This window comes from Pangasianodon hypophthalmus, chromosome 7 (assembly GCF_027358585.1).
Source record: "Pangasianodon hypophthalmus isolate fPanHyp1 chromosome 7, fPanHyp1.pri, whole genome shotgun sequence".
Classification (NCBI taxonomy): Eukaryota; Metazoa; Chordata; class Actinopteri; order Siluriformes; family Pangasiidae; genus Pangasianodon; species Pangasianodon hypophthalmus.
Genome location: NC_069716.1, coordinates 9,209,213 through 9,235,459, shown reverse-complemented (window position 1 = coordinate 9,235,459; position 26,247 = coordinate 9,209,213). Strand labels below are relative to the sequence as shown.

The 26,247-nt window shown below is 38.9% G+C and overlaps 1 protein-coding gene across 5 annotated transcripts in view; it reads left to right on the top strand.

Annotated features, from left to right (window-relative positions):
* thoc2 (THO complex 2) overlaps positions 1-26,247 on the top strand; it is an 80,103-nt gene that overhangs the window by 3,731 nt on the left and 50,125 nt on the right. For all 5 annotated transcript variants that reach the window (XM_026940342.3, XM_026940340.3, XM_026940339.3 and 2 more), the window contains exons 3-12: positions 2,439-2,530; positions 6,531-6,582; positions 8,246-8,316; positions 8,988-9,109; positions 16,923-17,056; positions 17,491-17,651; positions 21,183-21,275; positions 22,243-22,398; positions 23,642-23,814; positions 24,659-24,854. In XM_026940342.3, coding sequence (XP_026796143.3) covers positions 2,439-2,530; positions 6,531-6,582; positions 8,246-8,316; positions 8,988-9,109; positions 16,923-17,056; positions 17,491-17,651; positions 21,183-21,275; positions 22,243-22,398; positions 23,642-23,814; positions 24,659-24,854 — 1,250 coding nt within the window. The remainder of the gene's footprint in view (positions 1-2,438; positions 2,531-6,530; positions 6,583-8,245; positions 8,317-8,987; positions 9,110-16,922; positions 17,057-17,490; positions 17,652-21,182; positions 21,276-22,242; positions 22,399-23,641; positions 23,815-24,658; positions 24,855-26,247) is intronic.

Here is a 26,247-nt window from a genome sequence, read left to right as displayed (position 1 = left end):
TAAGCCAAAAGTTATATTTCTGAAAAGTATCGTTTGCCATGTCCACTGGTGATATCGCTAACATTACCGTAGTAACCATTTGGAACTAGGAAGTGGAATTTTAGGTGGCGAACACAGACGAGCGGAGTGATCCACACAGTGAAACGTCTCGTGTGATTTTTAGGAAATATTGGCACTCTTAGGACGCCGCTCGACCAATCAAATTAGTGGCCTGGAACTAACTGCTGTATGATGGAATTCCACCCTCTCTCTAAGAAAAAAAGGAATTATGAGCTACTTATTGAAGAATCTTTCATAATACGGGTTTTGTCGCGTCTTTCTCCATCATGCAGATTAATCTCATGCCTGAGGATGTCAGTACACCTTCAGCGAGAATTCAGGGCTGCGTCCCGAACTGTAGTACGCATAAATAGTAAAGACACTGAGTGTGCAAGTGTTACAGCGCCAACTGTGAAGTGTTTTTGTCCCTTGTTTCAATAATAATATAGTTTAGTAAAGTTTTTTTTTTTCTTTTTTCCATATTTAACCAAAAAGCCCACATGCTTTGTCAGCTATATGTTAAATTTTCACAAATATTTACATTTGCTAATAAAATAATCCAGCAGCAAGTCCCCATGATTTGGCTTCTTAGCTGGGATTTGACTCTGTTTGATGATGTATTTCCTTCTGAAACAGGAAGTCAATGTTGTGACATCATGCTGAAGTGCTTGACTGGTTTGCGTAACAGCCAGTGTGTGCGATACATCACTCGCCATACGCTTTCACCGAATCTAAACAAAACCTGTCAGTAGCTTAGGGAGCTAGCTAAATATGGAGACCTGTGAAGAGTTTAACGAGAGCCTTGTACGTTCTCTTACTGATTGTGAAGCTCTGACGGTGTATAAAGATGGAATTGTGTTCTCGCTCAGTATGAAGGAGCGATATGTTCCAGGATTGAAGAGCCCCAAGTTAGTAAAACGCTCCACTGTGAAGTGCCTGTCACAAATTCCTCTCTCTTCTAAATGAATAAACTCCATTTTCTTTCCTCAACCATGCTCTGGTCGGAATGGGAATAATGCAACGCGGCAAGACCCAGAGGCAAAAACTCACAGACGAGCCGCGCTTACTGCTAAAGAGCTGTTAGTGCAGAGCAGGCCGTGTCTCAGGGCCAGGGACATGGACGTTCTAGAGAGCATTTAATTACACGATCACAAAATTTTGTCTAGATATGAATCATCAAAAATTTCATTAATTTTCCATAAACAGTAATATTAAGGTGAAAATATCTCCACAACGATTTTCTTTCTCAGATATAACATTGTATTGGTGTCAGTAACATTAAATGACGGGTCCAAAAAGCTCTCAAACACTAATTCTGATTTCAGGGACGCCTCAGTGAAGGGTGTTGTGCGTTTACACGTGCGCTAATAATCAGATTTCAGCAGTTATCATGTCATTCAACTGATCAGGTAGCCAGGGGACTACGGAATATCAGAACTGGACTTTTTTAGTGTCATTAATATTTATTTAATAAAATATTTCAATATTTTCTGCAATACAACAGAGAGGGAAAAGAAAGTCTGTGGATAAAAATCAGTCATCCGACAAGAAATATAGGATTTGCTCGATTTAAAAAGTAGTGTACATTCGAGAAAAGAAAACAAGTGTGTTTCTGGTGTTTATAACTACGCTGCTCATCGTCTGATGAAATCTTACAGTATATTATTTTTTAATTTTAAGGAAGGAATTGCTTTTCCCCTTGGTAGAGCGCATAAGTGGTAAACAGGGAGTCATTTGGGATTCGGCTGAACTGTGTGCAGACAGAGCTTAATAAAAATATTCCTCAGTGAAGACTGTTGTTGATGGCGTCTGAATGATGATGATTTTATTTTGCTCGAAGAAATACATTGAAATGTTGGCATTATGGTGATTTATTATTTTTTTAAAAAATTAAAAACAGATAGCGGTAGTAGATTAATCAATCCTAATTAGCAGCGTCATGTTTCACAACTTTTAATGCATGTGGAGTTTTTTTTCGTATTGTGCAGCTCTGTAATTAACTGAAGACCAAACTCTACGACTGTAGAACACGAACACGTCTTATGGTTGAGAGGTTTTTATTACACGTGACAGATTTGACATTTAACCAGTGTACTGTTGACTTATTAAAAAAAATATTTCCTAATCAAATTTTTATTCTCCTCTATTTAGCTCTTTATGTATTTTCTTATTGTCGTTATAAGAGTTATTTACTCTAGTTATTGTATGGCACAGAATTGTGAGGACCATCACGGTGCAGCTCGTCCCCAGGGTTAGGAGGACACGTAACCTAGATTCATAGAAGAACATTACAGGCTTAAAATAGTGTTTAAAAGCACATCGGAGCCACCTTTCATTTCCTCATCAGTATTTAGGAGTTAAGCCGAGGTTTTTTCGTTAACTATGTTTTCACTCTGTAGATCTCCAGATGGCCCTGTACGAGCTCTGCTGGCACGTCGTCCACGGAGGACTCAAGGTTGACGTGGCCGCCAGCCTTCTGGCTGATGTTATGGTGAGTTTCAACACCTCGTTAGAGCAAACTCAGGATTGCGTTATTAAAGTTAAGACCATCTGTTAGGACTTAGCGGTCTCTAGTGTGGGGAAATCTCCTGACATTCACTGAGATACGGGAGACTGCAGCCAAACTTGGGGATTTTTATTTATTTTGTTAAGAGCAAGATTTGCTCAGATAAGAAAAAAATGTGAAAGTGTGAGTACCAACAGGGTGGTACTGATTTACCTGAGTGCAGAATGCTTCTTCAGTCCTTCATTATGGGAATTTTCTTTCTATTTAATTGTCAAAAACTACCTCTATGAAGGTGTACATGCGCTTTAGAGCACTGATTATTTTTTTTAACAAAATATGGTTCAAACAAAATTGAAATATTTATGGTCTTTTGTGTTGCACAGCATTTCTTGGTCTCTGCTGAGCTGCAGTACACCACAGTGTTTCCAGGTTGTTACCCGCAGGATTGTTTTTACAGTCACAGGCGTCCTCGTGCTAAAGTAAACCGTGGAAGTCTTCAGACAGTTAAAACGTGTGCACACTGCACGACTTTCAAAATCTTGCTGATCCGCTCACACTAGATGACTTTAATCGCTTTGTGCACAGTACACGAGCACTCGCACTCTAGAAATCCCCGACAAAGCAAACCTGATCCCCCAAATCCTGCTTTTTCCTGTAAATAAACATGAGAGTTGTTTGTACAGAAACAAGTCAAAAGAAAAATAATAGAAAAATGTGGAGGAAGGATGGCATGTGGAGACAGGGGCAGTGAAGACGGTCTGTTCTGCAAAGAGAACAGGAGGTAACTTGCTGGTGTCATCTCCTGCTTGCTCATTAGGGAGCTAAATTTACATCCATATCCAGATTTCTATAACGCTGCCTTGTGCCAGTGTCTTGTTAAAAGTGCTATGTAAATAAAATAGAGTTGAATTGAATGTAGTGCAGAAAGTAGCTAGTTTTATACTGTATATCAGCAGAAATCATGTTTTTTTTTTTTTTTTTTTTTTTTTTGGGGGGTCTCTGACAACCTTTTGGATATGACATGCTGCATCATTTCTTAGAGAAGCAATATTACTTTGCCCACGTGCTCCCACCCAAATAGCTGGATGATAAACTGGATTTATGATCCTGGATATAAACAGAACTGATTAAGTTTATGTCTGTTTCCTTGTAAGACACAGCTATCCTCCAACAAAGTGAGCAAAATGTGATGCACTGTGTGAGGTAATTGCACTTAGCTAGCAGGGTTTGACATCTTTAGTCAGACTGACTGATTTTACCACTGCATGTGTTGAACTGGCTCCTTACCCAGCATTCTTTGCAGGAAGGCAGCTATGGCAAGATTAAAGAGTAAATAAGAACCCTTCCACATCATTTTTGGTGAATTGTCTTAACGTTTGAATGAGTTGCCAAAGGTCAAACCTTTTTTTTTTTTTTTTTTTTTTTTTGGGCTGTTTGCCGCAGTGAGATGCAACTGGCTTTCCCATACTGCCACATGATCATTTATAACAACATGATGTGTTTGTCTTACTAACATGGGCAGTTGGTGTGCAGTGGTGTAGAAATGTTCTTGATAATCTTGATAATCGGCTACTTGATTATGTCACACATTATTTCAGGTGCAGACGGCTAAAAATGCTGCCTGCCTCGGCAGCCTCATCTACACAGGAATGTGGGGGTGAAGGGATTTCAGAAATGGCCATAATAACTATATTGTGCCGGTTGAATATTGCAGTATATTGTATAACTTGCCGTCAGTGCACAGGGGTGGGAGATGACTAGCCCGGACAGCTGGGACAAGCTAATTATGGGTCTGGGCGGACAAATAGGTTGAGAAGCCTGGTGGTGTTCACCCGTGTTGTTTTTCTTCCATTCAACAGCCAGAGGAGTGAAACCCTGCTCCCTGTTGTCTGTTCCAAACCCCAAGTTTTTAATGTAATATGTTTGTTTAAACACAACACGCTTTAGACGGTTCAGGGTGTTTATTTATGGTGTGGCGCACCTTCATGCACTACTCATGAATCCCAACGTTTGATAAACTGCACACATGAGCCGGTGACGTGACGTGGATGTTGGCAGGAGCTATTTTTACTAGATGGATTAAGCACCTCCGGCGTGCACACACACACACACACATATCTGAACTTTGCCTTGCTTGGTGTGCTAGCGTATAAATGAATTAGCAATGAAGTGCCGTTCCTGTTGGAATCAAGTTTGTCCCGGTGCCAAAAACCGCACAGTTGGAACCGGTACTATTGGATCATCGGTGATTGGCGCTACCAGTTTTCAGGGCCAGCAGTTCCTGTACTCTGACCTTTTCTCAATTTGGGCGGCTGACGGGAACTTAGATAATGGTCAGATCCCATACCTTGCCTCTGATTCGATCATATTCTACCTTGTTTTTTTTTTTTTTTTGGGTGGGAGGGATGTGGATACACTGTCTAATAAATATAATAATTCTGGCTGACAAGTAAGAAATAAAACAGGACAGGGTGTGCTGTTCTAGGAAAAAGATCAACATCACAGTGGTGTCTTGCAGTTACCACCCTGAAGTGTTTTATACCATTTTCCAAAGATTACAGTTTTTTAATTAATTAAGACACACTTTTCAGCCATTTATGGGTACACCTTTATTGATTAGACATTTCTGCGAAACAAGTTCTCACTTACGTTAAAGCATCTGTTAACACTCACTCTCTTGTTTTTTCTCTCTCGAAGATTATCAGTGTTATAGAACAATACGAATGTTGTGGGAAGTGGAAAACTTACTGACCATTTCAAAGCGCTGATACTGAGATGACTTCTACAAATGTTGCGTAAATGTGTCCTTACATAAAACGTCACCATAACTAGATAAAAAAAAATTTTCGTTTTGTTTATTAGCCTCAGATTATGTAGATAGTAGACCGTGTCCATTAATCTGAACCTGTGAACTGAGATACAGCCTGAGCTACTGTCGGAGCTGCTATTAGAGGAAATTAATCAACACTTTCTGACCAATCAGATTTGAGAATTCAAAAGCGCTTTGCTCTAATCATGTGTAATAAACACACAAGCAATTTCCACACCCAGGCCAACAATACGTTCCATTTCCAGTGATGCAAAAGTGCAAAGAAATAAAGTCGACTTCAGGGAGCAAGGGACATCCTTCACCCAGTAAAATCATCCTGTAGAAGTAAATTAGGTTCCGCATCAGCTCCGTGTTCCTCACACACCGCCACAAGATGTGAAATGGGTTGTCGTCGAGGTGTCACACACTCGTTTAAACTTAGAGATCAGATCTGGAGTGTGTGATTGTTGCAGTTTCTTCTTTCATCTGCGGTGCGGAGAAGCACAAGCACGTCACAGATTGCTTTCGCAGCTGCTGTGACAGTTTATCAGAGATGATGAAACTACCGTGCTAAGCAAAGCTGAAATGTGCTACTGATGGATTACTCGCTTGGATTTGCTTCCTGCCGGTGCACTTCTGTGCTTTTCTTTTGGATTAGCTTCATGTGCGTCAGTCAGCGTAGAGCCCAAGTTCAACTTTTATTACAAGTCTTTCCACTCCACATGCACATCAGAATCCAACAAGTGACTGATGTGGCCTTGAGTTTATGCCACTTTAAACCATAGAGAATATTCATCATTACTCTGAGTTATCGCTGTAAACACGAGCCATGTTTACATTTAGTTTGTCTTGTTTTTTTTTTGTTTTTTTTCTCCCCTCTTTAATCCAGTACTACAGACAGCGTAGTGCACCTGTCTGCCCGAGTCATATAATTACTTGAAGGAATTTACTGGAGATAATCAGATGAGTTGTTGTTTCACTGTGTCATAACTAATTCAGATGAAATCTCAGCTCAGTTTGTTGCTTGTCGCTGATGTCAGAGCCGTAGCTTTGTATCAGGACCGGCAGCTTAGAGAGCGAAAAAGAGGAACTGCTGCTTTGTGATGACTGTGATGAGAATGCACTGAGCACTGAATTTTATTTACTGGCCTAATACTGATTTTGCATCTGTTTCAGGAACTGAAGGAAGAAATGCCTTCTATTTTAGCTGATGTTTTCTGTGTATTAGGTAAGTCTGGTTATCACATTTTATTTTATTGTTAAGCATTCTTTTTCTTCTTCTTTTTCTTCTTAATTATTATACAATATATACAACCTGGGTTGAGGACAAAGGTTTTTGAAAATAATAAAAAAAAATAAACAAAGCTTTAAAAAAAATAAAAGAAAACAAATCAATAAATTTAAAAAACAAATAAAAAAAAAAACTTAATACTTTTTTTGTCTATATTGTGACCTTTTTATTCATTGCTTATTTGTTGAAAAATAATAATTTTGTACTTTTAATGGTTTAATGTTATCTTAATATTTTAATTTTTTCGATTTTAAGTAATTCTAAAATTATAATTCTAAATTAGGTTTAGTATTTTAATGTAATTTTAATTACTGAATGTAAAGCAGACCACAAAGGTCTGTCAAAATATATATTTATTATTTTAGACTTGCATAGTTAGTGTAAAGATCAGTGAGTTAAAACGGACCAGTGAGCAGACGTTTCAGCCTGTAGCTTTCTTCAGTGCTCGCCTAACAAACAGTTTATCCCTCTTACAGACACATTTCTCTTTTTTCACTATGCGAGTCTAAAATAATAATAAATATATTTTAATAGACCTTTGTGGTCTGATTTTCATTCAGTGTACGGACTGCCTCTGCTTTGGATTTTGAACGCTTTCTTATCACTCACCTGAGGACGTATCTATGTCATTTGAGCGCGACTATCCTTCTTCCTAATATAATTTTAACTGGAATGTTGTTTTAAATGACGGTTTTATACTTTACAGCATTTCTACATTAATGTGTATTTTTCCTGCCTGTAAGCACAGTTGATAGCAGAGTACAGTAAAAATGGCCTGATGTCATATTTATGTAAATCACTAACGTGTATCAGGCCTGTGGGAATCCTTTAAAGTTGGGTTTGAATTTGAAAGTGGTTATAATGTTATACTGGCACAGAGAGAACCTTAGCAGTAGTGCTACATCCTGTGGTTGTAGCACATAAACTACAGAAGGTGAACACTGCACTTTGTTCTTAAGGCAGGATCACCACTTAATTATCTTTAATATCAGAGCGCCTTTAAGGCCGGTTGGTGTCTCTCTGGTTAAGGCTTTTGCTCAACACGTCAGAGGGTTGTGAGTCTAAAGACCAGCACTGCCAAGCTGTCCCTGTTGTTTCCCTGAGCAAGACTCTTAACCTTAATATGCTCGGTTGTAGCTTACACCCCTGTTGGCATTTTCCACCAAAATTTCAATGAATGCTTTACACTCTGCTTTGAATAGGACTGTTTCAGGAGCATTTCTACATTTCAGTTAGTTTACAGTGGGTGTGATTGACTTAATCACAATAAACACTCACCATTGTCCTTGCTGAAGCAAAAGTCCAGGGGGTGGAGCTGGACCTGATCAAATACCTTCTCTAACCCTAACCCTAACCCCTAACTCCTAATCCTAACCCTTGATGCACTTTGCAACACAGAATAACACACTTATCCAGCCTGTGGATGTCTTAAATTAGGCGGAGCTGTGTCAGGTCTGACTCCACCCACTGGGCTTTGGGTTCTGCAGCAAGGAGTACTTCGACTCTGATAATACTATGACTATTAACCTTTACTGAAAATCTTAACAGTACTGCTCATGTCCTGGTGACCTTACCATTTTGTCTCCTTTTATATGTGCAGATATTGAGACTGGATGTTTGGAGGAGAAACACAAGCGTGACCATTTTACCCAGCTGGTGGGAGCGTGTTTGGTAAGCGCTGTTTCCGCCTTCCTCTGTCACTGCCACTGTCATGACTGCAGTGCAGCACTGAATCCATGTTCATATGCTAGTGATCACCACTGTGTGGCAGTGTTGCCCTGTCCAAGATACAAAATCCGCCTTTTCTGTATGCTTCTGCCTTTCCCAAGTGCTGCAAAACACCCAGAAGCTTGCAGCTGCCCCCTTGCGATAAATAATTTTCCCTGCGGTGCATACAGAACTCTTGGATTAGCCATGTTTGGGATATAGTTTGACCTAAATTCTGTCCAGTAAAATGTATCTCTCGAAGCCTTGAGTATCTCTGTTTTTTTTTTTTTCCCCTGGAGCCAATACAATTACATCCTAATTACACATGAAATGGTTGAGCGAAAGAGAATCAGCCATTTAGAGGAGATTTTTTGAACAAAGTCTGGAGCCAGAACTGATTTCTAACATAACCGGCTAATTTCTTCTCTCAGGTGAATGAGTCATAAGACAGTCACTCTTCTTAAGTGGTTGCAAATTACTGAAAGTAGAGTACCGATACCTAACATCTAATTTTATTGCTTCTTCAGTTGTATTTTTCTTGCAGATATATTGAATGTTACAATTCAGAAGCTTTATTTGTTACCATAAGCGAGTCAGTGAGTTATATGTTTTGTTCTGTGTTCCTCCCCCCAAAGTGTTGTGTTTCGGAAGCTGTCCTGAAAGAGAGGCTCGACCCCGACACGCTCGAGTCCCTCGGCTTGATCAAACAGGCACAGCAGTTCAACCAGAAGATTGTCAAAATCAAGACCAAGCTGTTGTAAGTAATTTAAATGCAATACATTCTCGCTGTACTCGTTATCAAGCTGTCTTCACTGCCATATCCAGTGTGATGTTTTTGTGATGTGTGTGGGTTTAAAGATCCAATTATGTTTCTGCATTTGTGAACGTGCACACAATAACGCATGCATTAGGGGGCAGTGACGGCTTAAACAAACCAGACTGTACAAAAAAAACTGAGAAGAAACCAGCAATGGATAGAAGAAATAAAATGCTGGAAATACAATAATGAATTTAATTATTAATGCTGTATTTGAGAATTCCTAATAGCAGTATTAATGCTATGAAATCTAAGCCAGAATCCATCTGTGTCAGCCTCCACTCTTCTGGGAAGGCTTTCCACTAGATTTTGGAGCGTGGCTGTGGGGATTTGTTCATTCGGCCACAAGAGCATTAGTGAGGTCAGGCACTGATGTGGGGTGAGGAGGTCTTGGGTGTGGTCAGCGTTCCAGTTCATCTTAAAGGTGTTCAGTGGGGTTCAGTTCAGGTCTTTGTGCAGGCCACTCGAGTTCTTCCACCCCAGCCTTGGCAAATCATGTCTTCATGGAGCTCACTTTGTGCACAAGGGCATTGTCATGCTTGAACAGGTATAGACCCCTTAGTTCCAGTGAAGGGAAATCTTAGTTTCAGCATACAAAGATATTTTAGACAGTTGTGTGCTTCCAACTTTGTGGCAACAGTTTGGGGAAGGCTCACATATGGGTGTGAAGGTCAGGAGTCCACATGTTTTTGGCCATATAGCGTAGCTCCCTGCTTAACTGGTAAGTGTTTACCTTATACACAACACCAAGTGTTTAGGTGTGAAGATGTGTAGTTCCCCTGTAACCTTGTTGCCCATTCTGTCTGTGTCTAAGCAAATAAACCTAGGAACACCACGCTCAGACTGGGTAGTACCCCATTTGCTCTCAGAACCGCCTCGGGTCTTTGCAATATGGACCATCACCACATTCCTTTGTCCACCGCCACCACCACCGCCAGCCTGCCCTGCAGACACAAGGCAGGTCAGGTCCAAGGATTCATACTGTTTATGCCAAATTCTGACCCTACCATCTGCATGTCACAGCAGAAACTGAGATTCATCAGATCAGGAGAAGTTTTCTCAATCGTAAGCTGTCCATTTTCTGAGAGCCTGTGCCCACCCCTGAGATTCCTATTCTTGGTTGACAGGACAGTACAGGACCCGATGGGGTCTTCTGCTGTTGTAGCCTATCCACCTCAAGGTTTGACGTGTTGTGCATTCTGAGATGCTTTTCTGCTCACCACGGTTGTAAAGAGTGCTTATTTGAGGTACCCTAGCCTTCCTGTCTGTTTGAACCTACTCTGACCTCGCTCTTAAACAAAAAAGGAAGTTGTTTCCATGTAAACCCTAGACGCTGTTGATGTGTGAAGATTCCAGATGATCAGGAGTTTTTGAAATGCTCAAACCAGCCCGTCTGGCACGAACAACCATGCCGTTGTCAAAGTCACTATGATCAGAGTCTTTTCCCGTTGTGATGTTTGATGTGAATATGAACTGAAGCTCCTGAACTGTATCTGCATGATTTTATGCATTGCTCTTCTGCTGATTGGATAATTGCCGGAATGCACAGGTGTTCCTAATAAAGTGGTGAATGTTCGTCTGTTTTGGCAGAAGTAGAATCGGACTAAAGGTATGAAAAGTTTTGATACATTGCCCTAATTAGCAGAATGAATTTATACCAGCATCAGGAGGGCAATTAGGCTAAAATTAGAAAATGTGGCCTTTTAAATGAATAAAAATTGGCCCATACAGATGACAGGTGACAAATGAAAGGAATGATTGGAGAATGGTAAGAGAGCGAGTGTACATGCTTCCAGGTGGGAGTACTATGTGACGGAGTTAACATGCTATCATGCCGACTAGTTGACCTTGATTTTGGATCAAAGTGGCCAAAGGGAAAGCTCTAAGTGACTGTGAAAGAGGGTTTATAATTGGCAGACTAGGAGCAGCTTCAGTCACTAAGACTTCATCTGGCTGTGTTTCAATAGGAACTGTAACTAAAAAGATGTCAGGAAAGACATCAGTAATTGCTGCCTGGACAAGTCACTCACGACTACTGATCTGGTGTCACCAGGATTTGCTAAACTAGAATTTAATTTGAGCTTAGCCAATCATAATATGTGCTAAATGTTTTTGGTGGAATGAGACAACTGTAAGCTTTTTGTTAAGCTGTTTGTAATGAAGCTTGTGTCACTGCGTCACAGAAACTTCTGTCACTGTAGCATGTCAGGGTTTTTCTGCACTACAGACATCAGCCACGGAAGTATAGGACTTTTCCACCAGGCTGTAAGGCACAGTTTGGCAAATTACCCATAATCCTTCATGTTGTCTCTATTTCCACCACCACACAAGCCTTACCTAAGTACCCGTGATGGGTTTGGTTACCCTTCTTGCGCAGGTACCATGGGAGCCAAGCCAGGACATTTGTGTGAAGCGAAAAATAGCTACAGTAGTAGTACCTTTTTTTTGGTGTATTTAAGTGGCAACATCACAATTTTTCAGATTTCAGATGATTCAGATTTGTTTTTATTTGTTTACCCACAGCAATTTTTTTTATCGTAGCTTACTCTTAAATTTCGTCCCCTGTAGCCCGAGTAAAATCCTTCATCTTCAAGTTGAGGCAAATCTCAAATGGCTTCCTGTGCACTTTGTTAGCTTCCTACATAGCATATTATAGAATAACCCCCCGAAAGGGAAAAGAATCATCTTCTACCTGAAAGCGAGAACTTTTCTGCAACAAAGAACATCACAAACGATGTACGCTGAAGTTGTCTTTAATGCAAAGCAATAGCAGGTACAAACTACAGGAATCAGAACAAAATCAGATCAGCTGCATCTCTCTCTCTCCCTCTCTCTCTCTGTCTATATACTGTGTGTATGTATGTATGTGTATTTTATATATATATATATATATGTATATATATGTATATATGTGTGTGTGTGTATATATATATATATAATGTGTGTACACACACACACACACACACACATAAGATGAGACTGTCTTAGACCCCTCACAGCCCAGCTCCTCCCTTTTGGTGCTTTTAAACAGCATAAGAACAGAGCAGGATAAGGAAATTTGGTAACTCAGTAAGCAGTTACATGTAGAAACATGCCGTATTTTCCAGTCAGTCTGATGAACATCCAGAGTGTACTTCCATTATCCATTGTCTGGTTAACCTCCTGTACTTCTTGCTCCCTCTGTGACCCCCAAATGTGCAATTCACTTCTCCATCTCATGCTAGGGAGATGAGGAAACTCAAAAATCTCCTTCCTCCCCCTTTTGTGCTGCTTTCTGGCTGTGCAGGTTCAAAACCGTGACATGAGACTCTCGCACCCTACATAGTGCATAGTGTGGAGACATTTGAGATTCAGGCACGGATATACAGCCTGCTGTGGTTTTTTTTTTTTCTTTTTTCTTTTTTCTCTTCCCCTCTTTCTAAAAGAAAGATTTGCACTGTATTTTTTGGAACAATTGACCATTAAGTGAAAGTTTGCTCATTTGTTTATTCACTATTGTTTGTACTATAGTAGTGCTCGTGTTAGGCTGAGAGCATTTTATTTTATTTATTTATTTATTTTTTCTTAAGCTTAATTTTCATTAATTAAAAGCTGGGCCTGGTAGAGCATATTGGAGCTGAATTTATTAGTTGTCTAGTGCAGTAGGTTAAAAATAAATTTGCTCAATGAGAACATTTTATAGCAGGGGTTTTCAAGTACTCTATGGTTGGGTGAAGACCTCCAGTTCATTTTTTTTTCCTTTTCCAAATAAAAGAGAAGGCATCGCCGAACACTGCTCCTGCACTCTAGGGTTGGACTCTGAGAATCTTGTTTGCTGGTGCTAAGAGTCTGGTAGTTTGGTGCATGGTTGCTAGAGCCAGACGTTATTGCTCCACTTTCAGCTTCACACCGAGTTGTCAGACATGGAAAGTGTTATAAAATAGAAATGTTTCTTGTAATCTCTTGTCTTGCCACGTGTTACCACTTTGATTTGACGCCTGCAAGGCCTCTTAACTTTTTTCATTTATTGTATTGTCTTCCTCTGTCGCGTTTGTCTTGTTTCCTTTTTCCGAGCCGCCGCCTTGTGCGTGAATGTCAGGAAAGCGCTGCAACTCTGTAATTTGCCCGCCACCTCATTTTCTTTTATACGCAACGCACTCCACAGGGCTTCCACTGACAATGATTAATTTCACGCCTTTGTGTCGGTCTGTCTCTTAGAGTTCTTATCAATTTTCGAGAGCTTTCTGCACTGGAAGGCTCGCTTACCTCTCTGAATGGGGCTCCGGTTGTCATTTACCTCCCTATCCAACGCACGAGCACACTCACTAACTGTTAAATGTGCAGAAATTGGTGGAGAAATTAATTTTTCACATCATCTGTGGTTCAGCTCTGTTTGCAAGTCGTGTCTGTTAGTTTTTTTTGCCCCAAAGGCAAGAAATTTGTAAAGCACATTTACTCCGAGTGATTCACAGCTACTACACAGAACAGGCTCATCTAAAAAGTGCTGATTTAGTTTTATTTGAGCCAATTACTTTCACTGCCCACTGAATCTGATCATCTCAGAGCGCAGTCGCTCCTTGCGCAGTTACAGTGGTGTTTAATGGGTGAAAAAAAATTCAGTGATCTCAAACAGAAGGGATCGCTGTCAGGTTTTGCTATTGGCTCCAACAAACACACGAGCAAGAGTTTCTTTTTTCCATTCATGATTTTCCAGTGATGTTCAACAATGTACTAATGAATAATCCAGAATACAAAGCAGCTCTCAGTTCGGCTAGTTACATCCAAAAGCGATGACGTCATTGTCGGTGTTAGCGTGAAGGTTGAAGCTTTGGAAGCTGACCTGTTGGAACAGAGTGTACAGGTGAGGAGGTGAGAGAGATGGACAGACTAAAGCACTAAAGCGCTGCTGCGTCATTCTCTTTAGGTGGAGATGAAGCGAGGGCTATTTCGATTCTCACCTCTATTAGCAGGTAGTTGAATTTCATTACAAAATGAGTCTTGGACACCTTTGAAGATAACAATTATAAAGATTAATAGGCAGGTTGTTCAAGTTGAATTATATGTTTGACTGGTAAGTCTTTTTCAGTTCTGCTAGGATCAGATCCTTATACGTGCCATTAAAGTCTGCTAGTCAGAGATAGTGATGGATCCTTTATGGTGTTGATCCATGTAAGGAGTCACAATGACTTGATTTAATTCAAGCTGATCAGGTTTTGTTTCCTAGCAAACTTACCTAGCTGTTTAGAAGGGTGATATTGTCTGAGTTTACTGATGACATTTTCAGAATTTTGGATTTTGTATGTCACTGTATACACAGTTTTATGGGTATTGTGATCCAAATCTGACTACTGAATATACAGCGTGTCCCAAAAGTCTCCACTTTTTTTTAAGCAAAATGTCTTCCAAATTTTTTCATGCTTAGTTTTTATTATATAATTTTTCAGATAGGCTTTAAGAATGCCTTTGACAAAAGAAGAACGTACTGAAATAATACTCATGGCTGGATCGGGAAGCTGTCGCAAGGTTGCGATGGACATGTTCATTATGAACACGAGTTCATTATGAGTGGGAGAGCCGAGTGTGTTGACAAAGAAATGGCAATCATTTAGAGCATGTTTTGTGTATAAAGTTAGATTTTGCTAAAAAAAGTGTTAATATCCCCTACTGTATGTATGGAGACTTTTGGGATACCCTGTAGTTCTGAATAATAAATAAGCCTTTATTATGCACTTCTTGCACAAATGCATAACAGCGACTCATTAGACTCATTAAATGCTAAATAGAAACACAATTCTACTCAGATTTTTCAGGTTATTTCTTTGCCTTTATAGTTCGCAACCAAACACAGTAAAACGTCAATGAAAGTGATGTCTAACACAGCACAGCACAGAGTTGGGCAAGATATTTCAATTGAGTTAACTAAGATTTTGTGCCCACAAGAGTTAAATATTCTACAAGACATACACAACATGAATTAATCATATAAATAGTGTGTATGAACTTTCAATACAAGCTATTGGACTGAAAAGGAACCATGTTACCACCTCACTACTGGGAAATGAACTTCACCAATATGGCAGTCAAAATGTTTAATATTTGATGTTTTTTTTAATTAATATATGATTTATTGTGCAGTCTGAAAGTAGACAAGAGTAAAGAGGCACTCAAGCTCACTAAAGCGCTGTTTCAGAGGCAGGACAAACATGTGGAATAAAAATGTCTGGTCCATTGTAGTAAATTATCCAACAAAATCAGACTGGGCAAGCATAATTGAAAAAATCTTCTGTTTTAAATGGAACAAGTTATTGTAGCTTTTATAAAATTAACCTGTCACATTGGAACGGGAATAAAAAAGAAAGAAATCTTTTGTACCGCAGCACTGTAGAATTCTGAAATCTGATTGGTCAGAAGGTGTTGATTAATTTTCAATAATTTGACAAACCACTACAGTTGGCCCTCCACGTTCGCGGGTTTAACGTTCGCAGATTTTGAGTTTGCCATCAATAATTAAATGGGAATTTTTTTTTTTGGAGTTTTGCAAAATTTAGTAAGTCATAAATGTATAATATATATATATATATATATATATATATATATATATATATATATATATATATATATATATATATATATATATACGCACACACACACACATATATATATATATGTATTTTATTTATATATATATATATATATATACATATATATATATATATATATATATATATATATATATATATAATAATTGTGTGTATGTGTGTGTGTGTATATATATATATATATATATATATATTATTTAGTAGCATAAATATATACACAAATTTGTTATAAAAGTTACATTTTGTAAAAAGTTTCAGTGCACTAAAGAACTGTGGACTATACACTGTTTTTGGGGACGCTGCACTCTTTGTCTGTCTCAGTCCTAGCCAGCCTCACTCACCTGTTTTATCTCTCGGTGTCCGGTCTATCTTGCGTTTCTCTCGACTTTTTGCATCTTCAAAGTGCAATAACGTATCGACTGTAATCATGCGTCCATGATGAAGTGTAGTGCTTTAAAGTATTTTAACACACTTTTTTTTGTGTGTGTGTTATATATAGGGCCTAGAGACATTTGCGGTTTTTCCACATGTGGAGGGCCGACTGTAATTTAAAAAAAACAATTAAAATTATTTTCTGTGAGGAGACATTTGTTTGGCATTTTTAGAAGGAGACTCCAGTGTTAAGAATTTTGTAACAGGCAGAGGTAAAGCTGTTGCTTTACGTTTTCTGATATGGGAAAGTCTTCAGGGTTGAGGGCTTTTTGTCTTATTAACTTCAAGAAAGGTGAAGGAGAGGCTGTGTAACGCTACTGTAATGGAAGTGATGACAGGAACCAGCTTATTTCATAGACTGTACACAACATTAAATGTAACTGTAAATGAACAGAAATGTAAAGAATTGTACTCGTTGGAAAAGTGCTGTCGTATAAGAGGAATAAAGCACTACGGGATATACTGTTATAGGAAAATAATGATTGGCATCATACAACTTTGTTGTTGATTGATTATTTTTTTGTAGTAGCATGCCCTATCGTGTTTTCTTTTTTTTTTTTTTCTTAGATAGTGAACAAACCAACCTGGCTTATTGTGTAAACTGTTAGCTGTTGTTACCCTGAGACACGTTAATGGACTCTTCATCAGTTGTCTAAAAACTCAGAACTGACTTTGTTTAATTTTGAGCTAGTCATTTATAGCACTGCTGTCATCCTCATAATCCCTCTACACCTCTCTTCCAGTTATAAACAGCAGAAGTTCAACTTGTTGCGTGAGGAGAACGAAGGCTACGCCAAGCTAGTGACGGAGCTGGGCCAGGATCTCTCAGGAAACGTCACCAGCCATCTTGTTCTGGAGAGCATCAAGTCTTTAATAGGTACTGAGCTCTTTATTATATTCCTCTCGACCCGTGTGCTCCACTTGGTTTTCATTGCCTTGTATTATCTCCAACCTCATATATCTTCAGTTCCATCGATTGCTAATAAATTTCTCCCTTGACTGTAATTGAGGTCCTGACCTGCAGTAATTACAAAATCATAAGCAGAAGTAATCTGTTGAGAAACACTCACTGTTGCAGTCACTAATTCAGTGTGTTGCTGCAACTTTGTATCATGTTACTTCCATTCTGATGAATTGTTGGTTACTTGACAGAACTTAAGATTAGAGCTGCTGGTGTTTTCTTCATTTGTCGGGACATATTTGTTGAAGGATTATTTTGCACAAATTGCATGCTGATGCAGTCTATTATGCTAATCCACTCTAGCATTTTTAATTAAATCTATCTTTTATCTTTTTTTTTTTTCTGTACAGGATGTTTCAACTTGGACCCAAACCGCGTGTTGGACATCATTTTGGAAGTGTACGAGTGCCGTTCGGACCAAGACGAGTTTTTCATCCCTCTGATCAAGTCGTACATGTGCGAGCACCAGACCCTGTGCCATATCCTCGGCTTCAAATTCAAATTCCATCAGGTGAGGCTGCCTTTTTCAGGAGTGGAAGACATTTACACAGCGGAAGGCTGCACTCATAAGTGAGATATGATTTCCGGACTTATTTCTGACATCTGTAGTAATTATGATCGATTTGGAAGGGATAAGGAATCTCTGTGGAAATCACAAAGATGAGAATACACACGTTGGTCACACTAGAAATTCCATGCGTACTACATACACATCATTTGAATACGAACTCATTGTTTTGTTATAAGCTCTTGTTGTAGAGCTTGTGGCCATGCAGTTTCTACTTGATCATTAGTAGGTCACATGACTTTAACATGTATGTGCTGGGAGGAAGTATCGCTTCTCTTACAAGTCCTTACCAACGTCATCTATATTTTATTGTTCTACACTCTGCTAGTACTTGTTTCCATTTTGGTTTCGAGTCAACAATTTATGGAGTGTCTTCCTACTTAAAAGGAAAAGTGCAAAACTTCTTTTCCCACAGGATGTAGTGGAATATTTACGAACAAGCACACGTACCAACACACAGACATACAGAACCAGTCAAAAGTTTGGACACACCTTCTTATTCAGTGGTTTTTCTTTATTTTTATTGTTTTCAGCATTGTATATTAATACTGAAGACGTCCAAACTATGAAAGAACACATATGGAACTATGTAGTAAACAAAAACGTGTTAAATAACCCAGAATATCTTTTATATTTTCGATTCTTCAAGGTTTTGCTTTGCACACTCTTGGCATTCTCTGTCAGCCTCATGAGATAGTCACCTGAAATGGTTTTCCAACAATCTTGAAGGAGTTCCCAGAGGTGTTGAGTACTTGTTGGCTGCTTTTCCTTCACTCTCCGGTCCACCTCATCCCAAACCATCTCAGTTGGATTTAGATCGAGTGATTGTGGAGGCCAGGTCATCTGATGCAGCACTCCATCACTCTCCTTCTTGGACAAATAGCTCTTATATAACCTAGAGGTGTGTTTGGGGTCATTGTCCTGTTGGAAGACAAATGATGGCCCCACTAAAGTGCAAACCAGATGGGATGGCATGTCTCTGGAAAATGCTGTGGTATCCATGCTGGTTAAATGTGCCCTCAATGTCACCTGCAAAGCACACACACATCATCACACCTCCTCCTCCATGCTTCACAGTGGGAACCACAAATTCAGGAATCCGTCACCCTCTCTACGTCTAACAAAGACACGGCGGTTAGAACCAAAAATCTCAAGTCATTAGACCAAAGGACAGTTTTCCACTGATGTAATGTCTATTCCTTGTGTTTCTTGGCCCAAGCAAGTCTCTTCTGCTTGTTGTTCTTCCGAAGTAATGGTTTCTTTGCCGCAATTTGACCATGAAGGCCTGACTCACGCAGTCTCCTCTGAACAGCGGATATTGAAATATGCCTGCCACTTGAACTCCGAGAAGCATTTATGTGGGCTGTAATCTGAAGGCCCAAATCTGTAATCGGCGGTTTCTGAGGCTGGTGATTCTAATAAACTTATCCTCTGCAGCAGAGGTAGCTCTTGGTCTTCCTTTCCTGGGACGGTCCTCTTGAGAGCCAGTTTCATCATAGCGTTTGATGGTTTTGGCGACTGCACTTGGGGATACATTCAAAGTTCTTGAGATTTTTCAGATTGACTGACCTTCATTTCTTAAAGTAACTCTGGGTTGAGGACACCTTCCTTAACTTTCCGAGTAGGAATTCCAATTTGAGGGGATGTTCATCTTTTGTTTTTACCTACTCGGAGGCTGGAAAGTTTGAGTTACAAACTTTAGTTGAGTACAGCAAAAAATCCCAGAGATACTCCTGGGTGTATTTGCAACAGCTTAAGGGACTCTCTTTAAGGTTTTTTTTTTTTTTTTTTGAATAAAGTCCCAAAAAATTAATTGTTCTTTTGTTCAGTCGACACTGGATCCAGTACCAAAGGTTTCTGGTCTGGTTTTTGGCTGGTACTTGCTTCCTGTGAAGTGCCTTGAAACTCGCCACTTTATTCGATATGTTGACGTGATTTCCACTGAAACAGGAAGTCAGGGCTTAACATATCAAGTGGCTCCTCCCCCTTTTAAATAACCAACAGCGTTTAGCTTACCATACACAAATACCTCTTTCAGAGTGAATGACTTCAAGCCATTTCCTTCTTAACCAACTTGGAGTTGGAAAACTGAATAAAACGCGCACGTTTGAACAGCAAAAGACACATTTACGACCCATGCTTGCTGATACAATTCTCTCGCAATGTCGGCAAGGTGATTTTTAGAATGTTGGGGGCAGGACACTACAGATTCTAGAGAGCATTTGATTGGACAGAAAATCTGATGAGCAGCTGTAGTGCAGAATGATGACATCAAAATTGTTGCTCCGTTTTGGTGGTAGAGATATAGGTGAGGCAAGTATAGGTGTAAATTTTGAATGCCTATATCTTCTAAATGTGAATTTTGTCATTGTTTTGGAGCACACTAGCTTACAGATAACCTTAAGGCTAACATATTCATACTCAAATCCACAAAACTTCAATTTTGATTTCATGAGAGCTTTAAGGAGCTACTGGCACTCCATCGTTCCATTGCTTGTACAAGCACAAGCAATGCATTGTGCAGTAGAATTGTGTAAACGAACAAACATACATCGCCACATTTTCATCAGTGTGTGTGCTTTTAGTATGGGTGTCAGCATTCTCCCTACACTGAACAGAGCCGATGCATTTTGGTCCATATTTTCTAACTGTACAAGTTTTTGCGCCTCATTTATTGAGCATACAAGGATAACGTCATCCAGCTGAGTTGTACATTCTTTTGATTTATATACGCACAAGCCACATTACTCAAAATGTTTTAGTCAGCGCTAACATCAAGTGTAAAGGAACAACATATGAGCTGTACTGAGATGAAAACCCTGGATAAGCCAAATTCAACTTGAGGAAGTAAACTCACTATTATATTATGTTTTTTTTTTTTTTTTTGGCCGGGGGGGTGGAGAGAGAGCATCTAGTATCTTGTACATACCGAGACATTTATAATGTCTGTGTTAGTGTAACTCTAGTGTGCTTGTTTGGTACAGTTTTGCATTTACAGGAAGGTAATGGAAATGTCTTCTAATGAAACACCGAAATCTTCATCCCTGCATTAGTTTTAATGTAGCAGCAATGATCAGACAGCAAAAGCCGCTTATGAAATTACAAGGAATTACAAGGTTTTACCATTAAAATGGCTATTTAATGACTTAATTAGGAAGTACATGAAGATATTTTTGAGACCTGATCGAAGGATTAAAATGGGGACTAGAGCAAAGGCTTCAGCTCAGCAGCAGTAACCAGAACAGGACAAAAACAAAACTATACCAGGAGGGTTTTCTGAGGCAGTACAAACATTACAAAACATCTTTTTATCTAAGAGGACAGAATTTTTTTTTTTTTTTAATATCCTGAAGCGACTTATTGTGTATTAAATATGGTAGATTTAATATTGTGTACAGCTTGTAGTGTTTGCTGTTTGCTTTTAGGTTTTAAAGACAGTGCGATGTGCATCAACATGCTTTGTTTTCTCTTCAGGAACCGAACGGAGAAACGCCTTCGTCTTTGTACCATGTCGCCGCTGCCCTTCTCCAGCACAATCTCATCGCACTGGAGGATCTCTATGTACATGTGCGTGACTGTTTTCTATCTGTTGAAGAACTTTTTCCCAACAAAGATGCAGAAGTAGTCATTCTTCAGTGTTAGACGATGATTCTTGCAAAATGAGCAATAGGGCTGCACAATATTGAAGAAAAATGTGATAAGCTATAAATATAATGCGATATGTGTCGCGATAACGCTATAAGTGTGTAAAATCAATTTAAATTGTTTATATATGTTTATATATTTAAAAACTGAAAATGGCATAACCATATGTTTCATGTTCTTTTGAGGAAAAGAAAGCATTCTCTGCTATCCGTGTAACCCTAAAACTTTGACTTTTCGTAACTTATAATGTTTAAATAAACGTATATACATATCGTGATATTTACTTTTGCGATATTTAGATAATTTTGTTATGTTGTGCAGCCCTAATGAACAATTATACCAAGAATCAACCAAATACAAATGTTGATTGTTTTTGTTTTGAATGTATTTTTTATTTTAATATCATTCCTACTAGTCCTGTATTTATATGGCTATGCTTCAGAAGTCATTCTAGCATATGTACTGAATTATTGGCACCCTTAAAAGAATAATACAGACAATGAGCGAGCTCAAATGTGCATTTCTGTGTTGACTTGAAAGCTCGATCTATGGCCAATTCTGAACCTTGTTCTAATGAATTATTTTTAAATGAGCATCTACTATTCTTTGAGTGGAATAAACCAATTACAGTGTGTGTGTGTGTGTGTGTGTATGTATGTATATATGTATATATATATATATATATATATATATTTTTTTTAATAAAAGGTGCCAATAATTATGGAGGGCACAGTTAGCATTCAGTCTAGTGTCCTTTTGATTTTCTAATGAAGTATAGATAATGGCAAACTTGAAATGAACTTTCCTGTACTTCATGGTGGCTTTATGATTATGGATATGGGGATTATGTACAGGCATCAAGCTTACTTCCTTATTTCTGTTGTACTAGCTTCTCCCGCTGGACTCCTCCATCGTGGAAGAGCACAAAAGGGAGATCCTGGAGGCCAAGCAGATCGCCCGCAAGCTCACCATGGTGGTGGTTCCCTCAGAGAAGAGCGACGATAAAGAAAAGGAGAAGGACAAAGAAGAGGAAAAGAATGAAAAGGTTTCGATTCACTTATCTTAAGACTGCTTCATTCTGCTCCATGCTGCGGGCCAGTGTGTTTTTCGTATCATGATAATCTGTCATGATACACTTCTGAGAGTATTCTGTGTTTTGGTAGTTCTCCTGTAATGTTAATGACGTCATTGTTAGTAACTATGAACTAGGGATGCGTTTTTCCACACGGAGTATGAGTATATATTTGGTAGTATTAGTGAAAAAACATGCACTAGGCTCATGTCACATGGTATCACGTTGTATGGGAGTTTTTTATTTATTTATTTATTTTTTAAATAAGTACAAATATGATGAAATGTTCATGGTATCGGTATCGATGCATCCCTGAGGTCATCTCAGGAACTGAAAACAGATTCACTGTGTCTCTGAGGTCTTGTTAATGGAGAAAGAGTACAGAAATGTTATTTATTTATTTTTCCTTGTTATTAATACAGACTGAAGCTATGCCCTGCAATCCTCCTCCCGAGGATCATACTGAGAACACATAATGCACAACTAACACATAATACCTTACTGTAATACCCGTTTAATCCCTGACTTCCTTAATTAAAGGATTTATAGTCAGCGACTTCTTTTGCCCTTCATCAGTCAGGGCCGTGCTGCACTGAGCGACCGCAGGGACGGAGCGTGCTGATTTTTGAGCGGCCTCATCAGTGCAGAACAGTACCTCATTAAACACCCGAGACTGGACCAGCATGCGATCAAATCCACATCTGCACAAACACTGACACACACACACGTGCTCACTTGTGCTCCCAGCTTTGTGTGCATGCCCGCAGTGTGGTAGTGTGAGCACCAGATTTAAGCATCAGGTGTAAGCTTTACTGAATGGGGCTGGGCTAATCAATGCCTGCAGTGTTGTTCTGCCGGCTCTTTGCTGAAGCTAATCGTTCTGCAGTAGGTCGTTGCCGTTCTTGTTTCAGCGGTGCGTGTTTAGAATAGATTGGCTCCTTGGCTCACAGCGATTGACGAGTAACGGGTTCGATCGTGTTTATTTAGCCCAGAGTCCCTAGAGCCCAGGTAGACTACTGCTTATTGCACTGTATGCACGTCGTGTGAGCATGGTGTGAGTTGTGTACTTCTCACAGCCTCCAGTTCTCTTTTTAGACCAAATCTAAAGAAACTCTAATGTGTAAATAAATCCTCAGCACCTCCATATGCTCACAGGACTTATGTGAAGGAGTAGCTCCCCTTTTCACCTCTTTTGTTCTTTCATTTCTCTTTCCAGCCTCCCAATAACCAGAAACTGGGCCTGCTCGAGGCTCTGCTGCAGATCGGAGACTGGCAGCATGCACAGAGCATCATGGAGCAGATGCCACCCTTCTACGCCACCTCGCATAAATCCATTGCTGTAGCACTATGCCAACTGCTGCACCTCATCTTGGAGCCTCTGTACCGCAGGTACACACACTCGCACACAGAGTAATAACTAAATCCAGCCTTCAGTTTAAACTGGATAAATATAAATACAAAACAACAATTTATAAAGGTATGGATTTAATTATATAAACGAAACTACTTCCTGTAAAATATGAAATATTCTTTAATCACTTTTTCTGTGCTAAATTTAATGTGCTCTGTACATGCTGCTTGAATCACTGGCTACGTTTCCATGCACATCAATATTCAGTATCAATATTAAATAGAAATTGGCAATAATCTAATTAGTATTGAGCCACGTAAACACCGCAGTCAGATTGCCAGATTCAGATTAAGACAATATTCTGATTCCCATTTCTGGAATATGCCGATTTTAATCGTAAATTTGTTGCATGTAAACACCTTATTTAGAAAATCCTCTGAAAGGAGATACGCGCATGCTCAGTCCGCAAGGAATTGTGGGTGCTAACAGATGCTTAGCCGTAGGCTAGGTATTTAGGAATGGCAACTCGGGCATACTTAGAACAACCATGTATACAGGAACATTCCGATGCCTGTATGCATATAAACATCGTATTCAGAATATAGTCGCAACCCGAATACAGACCTTAGACGGAATTTGATGTGCATGTAAACATAGCCACTGATTACGAGACCCATCTTTTAACTTGGATTTTCTATTTATTAATGTTTCATCTGGGTTAAAATAATGTGAACAGGCTGTACACTAACTTAGTCACCTGTTTTAGATGTAAATAAACCAAAGGTTGTTATATTGTAAATGTAGACTGTTTTAAGGCTGAAAAGCAACTTGCTGATTGATTTTGGGCTTGAAAATGCACACCTAATAGAGTTATTTTTGCAGGGCTGGGGTCCCTAAAGGTGCTAAAGGCTGTGTGTTGAAGCTGCTGAGGAACAGGCAAGCTCCTCTTCCTGTCGAGAGTTTTGAGGATCTCTCTAAGGACGTGTTCACCATGCTGGGTTACCTGGGCCCGCACCTCTCCCACGATCCCATCCTTTTCGCCAAGATCGTGCGTCTTGGCAAAAGCTTCATGAAAGAGGTAAAATAGAGTTGAAGAACGTTATTGAATTAGCAGGGACGGGCACAAAGCAGAAATAAAATGGCTTAATGGGGCGAGTGACTGAAGAATGTTAGAGTAGAGTGGTGATATGAAACAGTTTTTTAAAAAATAAATAAAAATTTTTTTTTCCTTTTTAAAAAGTAATATCATGCAAGAATGTGTGCATGCACAGTGTGTAAATTAACAACACTCAATGATAAAGCTAAAACGACCATCATAATTAGTAAATTGAATTAATAGTTTAAACAATTTTTGTTGCCCTTATCTTAAATGAACCAAAAAGTTTTTTTCCCCTCGACATAGCACATTATACATAATGTACAATGTGTTCAGTAAATAATCAGGATATAAAATATAAATAATGAGCCTAATATTTGAATAGCTAGATTATGTTCAGGGGGGGAAAAAAGTATTTTACACCAAAAGGGACTATGCGAATTTCTATTTTAAACACTGCAAAAACAGAATTGTGGCAAGTAAAAATATCTTGAATGCAGGCAAATTCAACTAATATTTCTCTTTATTCTTTTTTTTAAGCCAAATATAATGCCATTAAGCATATTTCTTGGTTTTGTTCAAGCTTGAAATTGTCTCGTTCTGTTATAATTTTGCTTATTTCAAGCGTTTATATCTGATGAGTAAATATGTCTAGAAATAGGCTTAGTGGTCTTATATTTGTTGTATAATAATCTTGTCATGAGATATTTTAGATAATATGTCCTTTATTCAAGATCTGTTCACTTGCTATGATGTAACTGTACCACCACAGCAATCAGTTCAACAGTTAAAACACAGGAATCGGGCTCTCATGGTTTAATTACACCCCTAACGTCTGATCTACTGTACCCTTTAAACTGTTTTTATTATTATTATTATTATTATTATTATTATGTGTAACTAAGCACTGTGTGTGCTTAATATTTTTTTCCTAAGCTAAATATTAGAGTTGAGACCTTTCTTTGAATATTTTTTTAAACACAAAATGTAGTTAATTTTGTTTTTCCACCATAACCCCAACAACAGTTTAGATTTTAGAAGAAGCCGCGAGTCCTCGCTGTTTGTCGGAGGTTACGTAAAGTCTGTTGGAAAGCATCCTATGATGGTGCTTTCATCAAAGCTGCTGCAGAGAATCTAAAATGAGTTTTAGTTTTATTCAGTTTTACTTTTACTATTATTCCATATAAAAAAAAAAAAAAACCTCGCCGTGAGTCAGTGTGTGCAAACTGTTGACTGATATCGGATATGAAATATTCGCTGGTTTTTGTTTCTGAAAAAGATCAGCTTTTCACTTATTTAAAATCCAGGAAACACAATTTTTTTTGGTAAATAATGGATTAATTTGTGCTTAAGTTTAGCTAAGCCATATGTAAGC